This window comes from Thalassophryne amazonica, chromosome 17 (genome assembly GCF_902500255.1).
Source record: "Thalassophryne amazonica chromosome 17, fThaAma1.1, whole genome shotgun sequence".
Classification (NCBI taxonomy): Eukaryota; Metazoa; Chordata; class Actinopteri; order Batrachoidiformes; family Batrachoididae; genus Thalassophryne; species Thalassophryne amazonica.
This window is the reverse complement of record NC_047119.1, coordinates 76,984,845-76,994,073: the sequence shown is the minus strand read 5'-3', so window position 1 is coordinate 76,994,073 and position 9,229 is coordinate 76,984,845. Positions and strand designations below refer to the sequence as shown.

At 43.4% G+C, this 9,229-nt stretch overlaps 1 protein-coding gene across 1 annotated transcript in view; it reads left to right on the top strand.

Moving 5' to 3' along the window:
- Positions 1-1,177: 1,177 nt before the first annotated feature.
- The window catches only part of LOC117529153 (exportin-7-like), a 180,753-nt gene continuing 172,701 nt past the window's right edge, over positions 1,178-9,229 (top strand). The window contains exon 1 of the mRNA XM_034191851.1: positions 1,178-1,227. Within this exon, the coding sequence (XP_034047742.1) occupies positions 1,210-1,227 (18 nt within the window). The 5' untranslated portion in view covers positions 1,178-1,209. The remainder of the gene's footprint in view (positions 1,228-9,229) is intronic.

Sequence of the window (9,229 nt, the reverse complement as noted above, 5' to 3'; positions counted from 1 at the left end):
AGACTGCTGCGGGGTTCCCATGATGCACTGAGTGTTTCTTTCTCTTTTTGCTCTGTATGCACCACTCTGCATTTAATCATTAGTGATTGATCTCTGCTCCCCTCCACAGCATGTCTTTTTCCTGGTTCTCTCCCTGAGCCCCAACCAGTCCCAGCAGAAGACTGCCCCTCCCTGAGCCTGGTTCTGCTGGAGGTTTCTTCCTGTTAAAAGGGAGTTTTTCCTTCCCACTGTCGCCAAGTGCTTGCTCACAGGGGGTCGTTTTGACCATTGGGGTTTTTACGTAATTATTGTATGGCCTTGCCTTACAATATAAAGCGTCTTGGGGCAACTGTTTGTTGTGATTTGGCGCTATATAAATAAAATTGATTGATTGATATTCGCCATATATTATTAATATAGCCGTAATTCATACTGGGATATTTGTCATTTTTGCCCATTTTTGTTGTGGACGACAACAAACGCCTGTAATTTGTGTACTCAATTCATGCGCAATTAATCCTCTCCCCAGTGGGACAGGCCCTAAAGCCAACACAATGCCATAATACGGAATTCTATGTTTGTGCCGGTGTGAAAGGGACTTTATACAGGAAAAACGCAGAGTACGCATGCATTTCAGGCATACTCTAAAGCCAACACGATGCCGTAATATGGAACTCTATGTTTGCGCCAGTGTGAAAGGGACTTTATACAGGAAAAACGCAGAGTACGCATGCATTTCGGGCATACTCTAAAGCCAACACGATGCCGTAATATGGAACTCTATGTTTGCGCCGGTGTGAAATGGACTTTATACAGGAAAAACGCAGAGTACGCATGCATTTCGGGCATACTCTAAAGCCAACACGATGCCGTAATATGGAACTCTGTGTTTGCGCCGGTGTGAAAGGGACTTTATACAGGAAAAACGCAGAGTACGCATGCATTTCGGGCATACTCTAAAACCAACACGATGCCGTAATATGGAACTGTACGTATGCGCAGGTGTGAAAAGGGCTTAATTATAAGATTAGGGGTCTTTTTTTTTAATCCAGTAAATACGCTTCTGTAAGAGACAAACAAAGTTAATAAGTAAATATTAACGATTTTAAAACATACACACTTTTAAAATAGACGTATGGAACTGAAACGTTTTCGGTGGCCAGTGAGGGGCGCTGTTGTCACTTAGCATAGCCTTAAGCGGGCAGAGGGAGTTACGTGAAATGGAGAAAAATGGCGGATCATGTGCAGGTAAGTGGAGTTTACATGCATGTCCAATCCACAAATAATGGAGCCGCGTGATACGCGGTGTGGCCGTGGGTTTCGCTGCCGTGACCGCGACTCGGAGCCGGCGTGGAGTGGCTGTGTGTTGTGGTTTGTGGCTGTTTGAAGTCATTGGCGGGATGTTTGTGTTGACTGTGGCCTGTTAGCGCTTAGCCGCTAGCAGTGGGTTAGAATGGTGTCTCCGGGACAAAACCGGTCCGCTCACACCGTGTATTCCGTGTGTCAGTGTGGACAACCCATGCGGACACATTTTACGCTTCAAGTTGTCAGTCTAGTGTCAGTTTGATTCAAATAATCAGTTGCTACTGAAAGTTAGCTTCAGTGCGCCAAGCACCGAACCGTCAGTAACGGCTAAGCTCCCAAACTGTGACAACTGTTAACGGCTCAGCTCTCGGACCGTGGTAATCGTCAGTAACGACTAAACTCTGTTTGAAGTGGCTGTTGTACACGTTGTTTTGAAAATAGAGGCTAAGACCTCTGCTGTGTGTCGTAGCCGCTAACATGTTAGCCATGTGGCAGAAGACGCAGTGGTTATTTTGTCCGGGCTTTTCCTTGCTGGAGAAGCAAACTGTTCATACGTTAATGAATAGTACAGGCGGTTGCCCAGTTCCAGATCACCTTTTTTAAAGTCCCGCTATACGGAGCTATAATGCAATTGAATGTCCTTTATTGGGTATTGTTGTATTGGGTATTTAGATGTTATCTAGATCAGGGGTGCTCAAGTTCGGTCCTCGAGAGCTACCTTCCTGACACAACTAAGAGTGTCAGGAAGGTAGCTCTCGAGGACCGAACTTGAGAGTGTCAGGAAGGTAGCTCTCGAGGACCGAACTTGAGCACCCCTGATCTAGCTGAAGTCGTCTGGATGGTGTAGCCCTTCTACTAAAGTGTGAAGCCACATTATGTGTGGTGCAAACATTTGCCGGAAATGGATCACTTTGCCGATTCTGAATCACGACGCTCTGTGTCACTTTGGGTTCATTCCTGGCATCTGGCTGGAGCCCTTCTAATGCAGAATGACACACACTGTGCCCGAGAATGTGTTTGAACACAAAATGATAGAAATTATACTTATTAAATGAGAATTTACTTAGTTTTGAAAGGTGCCGTTATATGTTTTTCTGAGCAAAAAATGAAGTGTGGAGGTGAGATTTCTCCTGAATAAAAAAAATAAAAGCCCCCACATTCATGCCCATTCGTGATGTTGAGATGACCCCCAAAGTCCACATGACTCATAAGTACTGACACGAAGCTGCTGCTTCAGTGATCCACAACCGTCGGAGATAAATGCGTGCAGCAATTAAACAGCAAGTCATAACACACTGACATTTTCTACCCAAGTAAGTAAATATTTTCCCACTGTAGAGATCGTTACTTTCAAACTTGCAGGAATGAGTGAGTGAGAAAAAGCGCCTACACACCGCAGACACCAGATGTTTTGATTCCTCTGCTGATCACAAGGACGGCTGGATCCGGTTGAGCTTGTGGTCGTTTGTAGACAAAACATCAGTCTTTCCATTGGTACCAAGTATTAGCTTATTCGCGCTGATTACGAGAAACAGCAGCGCAAATACTACTGCAGTGATCCGGAACTGGCAATGATCCCTAACTGGGCAAGTGACTGTAGCTGTAACTGGCACATTTGAGGTAATTTCCTCATTGTACTGCAGTTTTTAAAGTGAACTTGAGCTAGTGTTTTGGTGTTGGTGAGTTGTCTTAACTAGTTGCCTGTTATTTATCTGTAACAGGTTTGTACTAGTTATAGGTGATTTTGGACTAAAGCACCAGCATCTCAGCCCAAAACATTGGCTCCCAGCTGATGCCCCCATCACCTCCAGGTGGAACACTTGTGCAGCTCGAAGGGCTCTTGAACTGGGCATGGTTTGATTTCACACTGACATCCAAAAAGATGCTGATTTTTGTAGTTTTAGACCAAGACTTCTGAAGCAACACTTCCTGTTGGGGAGTGTTTGCCGGCCTTTCTGTATGGAGTTTGCATGTTCTGTGTGGAGTTTGCATGTTCTTCCTGTGTCTGCGTGGGTCTCTGCCAGGCACTCTGGCTTCCTCCCACAATCAAAAACATGTTTATTTAGGGTCTGCTCCTTTCTCTCTCCCTGACCAAGGCAGCGTTTACATCTGGAGTGTGGCTGCCCACTGCTCCTAGTGCTTGGATTCTGTCTAACTGTAATTAGGATGTGTTAAAAGCAGAGGACAAGTTGTTTCGTTATATGTATTTATGTGCAAAGATTCTATTCTATTCTCTAGCTGGTGTTGCAGACCGAACAGTCCCCCTAAAAATCGGTCCCCCCTGATGGCGCTGTTCACGGATTAACACCTTGTTTTTGCTTCAGATTGCCTCCAGTCATCATCTAGCTCAGCGACAGATGTCTGAAGCTTTAGTACAACAATAATTTCCACATAAATTCAGCATTATTTCATCATAAAAGACGGATGAAGTGATCAGAGCGCTGCGGCTAAATGAGCTGCTAGCTGATGCGTTCACTGCGCATTGGACATTTTAAAGTGTCACGGAATTTCACCTCATTTCTGCTACTGACTTTGGAATGATTTAAGAAGTTTTACCTTTATCATCTGATGGTAAATAATCACATTAATCCATTTGATTGGTTTGGGGGAAGAGACTCCATCTCATAAGTGCTGCTGTGGTACAAAATGATACATGTGCAGATGCAAAAGAGGGACCAATTTTTAGGGGCGGACCGTTCGGTCTGCGACACCGGCAATCAGTTCACCCAATTGAGGTTTCAAATCCTGCAAAATGTTGCAAGATCTGAGAGGTGGCTTTCACTGCAATATGTATATTACATTGTATTGTTTATATATATATATATATATATATATATATATATATATATTAGGGCTGCAGCGATCGATTATTTTAGTAATCGAGTATTCTATTGATTATTCTGGCGATTAATCGAGTAATCGGATAAAAAGTACTTTGCGTTTTAAAACATTTAACAGCCCAGGGCTCTCCCTAAGTAATGGCACAATGTCACTGCGTCATCACGGAGATTGCCAAATTTCATGTATCCCTTTCTGTTTTCCTGGGTAGTTATTTATTTTTTCTCATCTTTACAAGTTTTGGATCTTTCCTGGTATCAGGAGCTCAGCCAAAGTCGGGCCAAAGTCTTGACATTTTGCTGAAATGGCAATGGGTTGTGGCTTTCTGTTTTTTATTTTCCCCAACTTGTAAATTGTAACCATTTTTATTTATGTATTTATTAAGGTGGTGGACTGGGTCCCTGCATGAATTTCTTTGTAACACTCTCTCTGCGATTCAGCCAATGCATTTCATTTTCAGCTGGAGGTTGAACATGCAGACTCGCAGTCACTGGTTTTTTATTATTATTATTATTATTTTATTTGAGTTCCCATGTTTGTGAAGCATTGTGCGTTGCCCGAAAAAGTGAAAATTAAAAAGCGTAACACTCATTGCGAATCACACAGAAGAAAGAGTGGACTTCTTCCAGAGACTGTCTGTGGCCGGGACGGAGCTGTGTGAGGGCAGAGCTGAGCCGCTCACACCGGGCAGAGAGAGGCAGCAGCCGGCCGCCGAGCGGCCAGCGGACGAAACTGGGTTTTTTTTTTTTTTAAACAAACACACTGCTTTGCTTTAAATGCACAGTAAGTTATTTCAGATGATCAGCGTGTACCGTCTTTTTCTTAAAAGGCTTTATTTTCCTCTGTTTATCTCGTTGGAAAGCTGTAGCTTTTGTGCTAATTTGATTAGCGCTTGCTCTACTTCTTCTTCTGTTTGTTTTTCTGGGGACATTACAGCGCCAGACACAGGCCTGGCGTATGTACTACAACGTTAAACGAAGCTTCAAGGCACAGAATTTGCCTCGAACATTTTTTGTAATCGAATTATTCAAATTACTCGACTAATCGTTTCAGCCTTAATATATATATATATATATATATATATATATATATATATATACACACACACACTCGCTGAGTTCCCCATTCTAGGCGCAGATAATAGAGAAGAATTTTATCCATGTCATTGTATATTTCATGTCCCTTTAGTTATAGAGCAATTTGTGACATTCATGAGACTGAAGTGAATGAAAGGTGATAGAATGTCATATCACTGCAGTGCTGTGGGATCTATAATGTTCTTGGTGTCTCTGCAGATGTTTCCCAGCTCTATTACATTTCATCCGTTTAGCATTTGGGGTTGTACGACCTAACGCCCCCTGCTTCTTGGGAGGCATATTGACAGTCTGTATGCTGTACACAGCAGGCACATTTCAAGCAAAAAAAAAAAAGCACGCCTTAACTAGGCATGTACCAATCCACAATTTTTCACTTCCGATCTGATCCTGAAACCTGAATTTGTATCTGCTGATACTGATACTTTTCCGATCCTATACCAGAGCTATGTTTGCTTTAAAATTATCAATATTGTTGATTTTATATGAGGATTTTCTTACAAAGGAGACCTGAAAGTTCAGCTACAGTTTGCCAGAAGGTGTATCTAAGATGAAAGACTAGATTTGATGTTTTTCTCCCTTTTTTCCCATTTCAGCTGACAGAATCTCTGTTCGCTGTCTTCTTCGGCTGTACGCTGAGCTGGCTTTGCACAGCCCCGAGACAGTGAAGTGGCAGACTTTTTAGCACACATTTTTAGTAATAATTCATTAAATTTTTTCAGAAAATCCGTGCTTGACTAACAGACAATATGAACCCGACAGCCGGGCAGAAATTTTCCGCTAACCACAGCTAGAACACTGTGGAAGAGAGGTCCCTCAAACATCCTGGCTTCAAAAACCTCCCTCCTCCTCCTGCTCGGCAGTAAACAAGCAGAGAGCAAACAGCAGCAGTTGAGGATTCACAGTGGCTCTTCTCCGGTATCGCAAAATGTCATGGGTTGCATTGGTATTTTCTGATACGTCAATTACATCGGTATTGGAACCTGATACCGATCCGGGATCAGATTGGTCCCATCCCTTGTTGTGATGTAATCCTTCAAAGCTGATATAAAGTGAATCTTGATCCAGAATTTGGATTTGGATCTGGATCACCTCCAAATTCAGTGAAGTCTTCCATGCCCTAATACCTATCTGTTGTGCAAATTTGGTGAGAATCTGTGAAGTTTGACGTAATCCTTCAAAGCCTATATAAAATGAATCTTGATCCAGAATCCATATCCGGATCACCTAAAAAATTATGGGAGTGTTCCTTGGCATAATATGCATCTGTGTTGAAAATGTGGTGAGAATCCGTGAAGTCGTGTTGACGTAATCCTTCAAAGCCTATTTGTTTCAGCTTGGGACTCCGAGGGCAGTCGCATCTCCTCCACTGTCCCTTATCTCTCTGCCTTTAACCTTCAAGTCCCTATTTCACCAGACTGTGAATTCCTCGAATCATATTGGATTGTGGATCTATTGGACTACTATTGGATTAACCATGGAATTGATCATTGAATTGAATTGGATTGAATTACCTGTGCTGCTCCACAGCCTGTCCAGTGGATTTTGATTTTGATTTTATTTTTTTGGGCGCTGTTGTCGTGCGTTACCTGTGCTGCTCCACAGCCTGTCCAGTGGATTTTTATTTAGCGCTGTTGTCGTGCGTTGCCTGTGCTGCTCCACAGCCTGTCCAGTGGATTTTTATTTTTATTTTATTTTTTAGCACTGTTGTTGTGCGTTACCTGTGCTGCTCCACAGCCTGTCCAGTGGATTTTTATTTTGTTTTAGCACTGTTGTTGTGCGTTACCTGTGCTGCTCCACAGCCTGTCTAGTGGATTTTTATTTTTATTTTATTTTTTAGCACTGTTGTTGTGCGTTACCTGTGCTGCTCCACAGCCTGTCCAGTGGATTTTTATTTTTATTTTATTTTTTAGCACTGTTGTTGTGCGTTACCTGTGCTGCTCCACAGCCTGTCCAGTGGATTTTTATTTTGTTTTAGCACTGTTGTTGTGCGTTACCTGTGCTGCTCCACAGCCTGTCTAGTGGATTTTTATTTTGTTTTAGCACTGTTGTCGTGCGTTACCTGTGCTGCTCCACAGCCTGTCTAGTGGATTTTTATTTTGTTTTAGCACTGTTGTTGTGCGTTACCTGTGCTGCTCCACAGCCTGTCTAGTGGATTTTTATTTTGTTTTAGCACTGTTGTTGTGCGTTACCTGTGCTGCTCCACAGCCTGTCTAGTGGATTTCTATTTTGTTTTAGCACTGTTGTCGTGCGTTACCTGTGCTGCTCCACAGCCTGTCTAGTGGATTTTTATTTTATTTTAGCACTGTTGTCGTGCGTTACCTGTGCTGCTCCACAGCCTGTCTAGTGTCGGATTCCCTGTTTGGGAATCCGCTAGCTTAGCGTAGCTACTAGCTCTTAGCCGTTTTAGCATGGCGGCTTCTCCTGTCTCTCCCGTACTTTTCTGCTCTGGGTGTGAAAGGTTTAGTTATTCCTCGGCCTCTTTTAGCAGTAACGGTACATGTAATAAGTGCAGCTTATTCGTAGCTTTGGAGGCCAGGCTGGGCGAATTGGAGGCTCGGCTCTGCACCGTGGAAAATTCTACAGCTAGCCAGGCCCCTGTAGTCGGTGCGGACCAAGGTAGCTTAGCCGCCGTTAGTTCCCCCCTGGCAGACCCCGTGCAGTCGGGAAGGCAGGCTGACTGGGTGACTGTGAGGAGGAAGTGTAGCCCTAAACAGAAGCCCCGTGTACACCGTCAACCCGTTCACATCTCTAACCGTTTTTCCCCACTCGACGATACACTCGCCGAGGATCAAACTCTGGTTATTGGCGACTCTGTTTTGAGAAATGTGAAGTTAGCGACACCAGCAACCATTGTCAATTGTCTTCCGGGGGCCAGAGCAGGCGACATCGAAGGACATTTGAAATTGCTGGCTAAGGCTAAGCGTAAATTTGGTAGGATTGTAATTCACGTCGGCAGTAATGACACTCGGTTACGCCAATCGGAGGTCACTAAAATTAACATTGAATCGGTGTGTAACTTTGCAAAAACAATGTCGGACTCTGTTGTTTTCTCTGGGCCCCTCCCCAATCGGACCGGGAGTGACATGTTTAGCCGCATGTTCTCCTTGAATTGCTGGCTGTCTGAGTGGTGTCCAAAAAATGAGGTGGGCTTCATTGATAATTGGCAAAGCTTCTGGGGAAAACCTGGTCTTGTTAGGAGAGACGGCATCCATCCCACTTTAGAGGGAGCAGCTCTCATTTCTAGAAATCTGGCCAATTTTTTGGGATCCTCCAAACTGTGACTGTCTAGCGTTGGGACCAGGAGGCAGAGCTGTGGTCTTATACACCTCTCTGCAGCTTCTCTCCCCCTGCCATCCCCCTATTACCCCATCCCCGTAGAGACGGTGCCTGCTCCCAGACCACCAATAACTAGCAAAAATCTATTTAAGCATAAAAATTCAAAAAGAAAAAATAATATAGCACCTTCAATTGCACCACAGACTAAAACAGTTAAATGTGGTCTATTAAACATTAGGTCTCTTTCTTCTAAGTCCCTGTTGGTAAATGATATAATAATTGATCAACGTATTGATTTATTCTGCCTAACAGAAACTTGGTTACAGCAGGATGAATATGTTAGTTTAAATGAGTCAACACCCCCGAGTCACACTAACTGTCAGAATGCTCGTAGCACGGGCCGGGGCGGAGGATTAGCAGCAATCTTCCATTCCAGCTTATTAATTAATCAAAAATTCCTAGACAGAGCTTTAATTCATTTGAAAGCTTGTCTCTTAGTCTTGTCCATCCAAATTGGAAGTCCCAAAAACCAGTTTTATTTGTTATTATCTATCGTCCACCTGGTCGTTACTGTGAGTTTCTCTGTGAATTTTCAGACCTTTTGTCTGACTTAGTGCTTAGCTCAGATAAGATAATTATAGTGGGCGATTTTAACATCCACACAGATGCTGAGAATGACAGCCTCAACACTGCATTTAATCTATTATTAGACTCTATCGGCTTTGCTCAAAAAG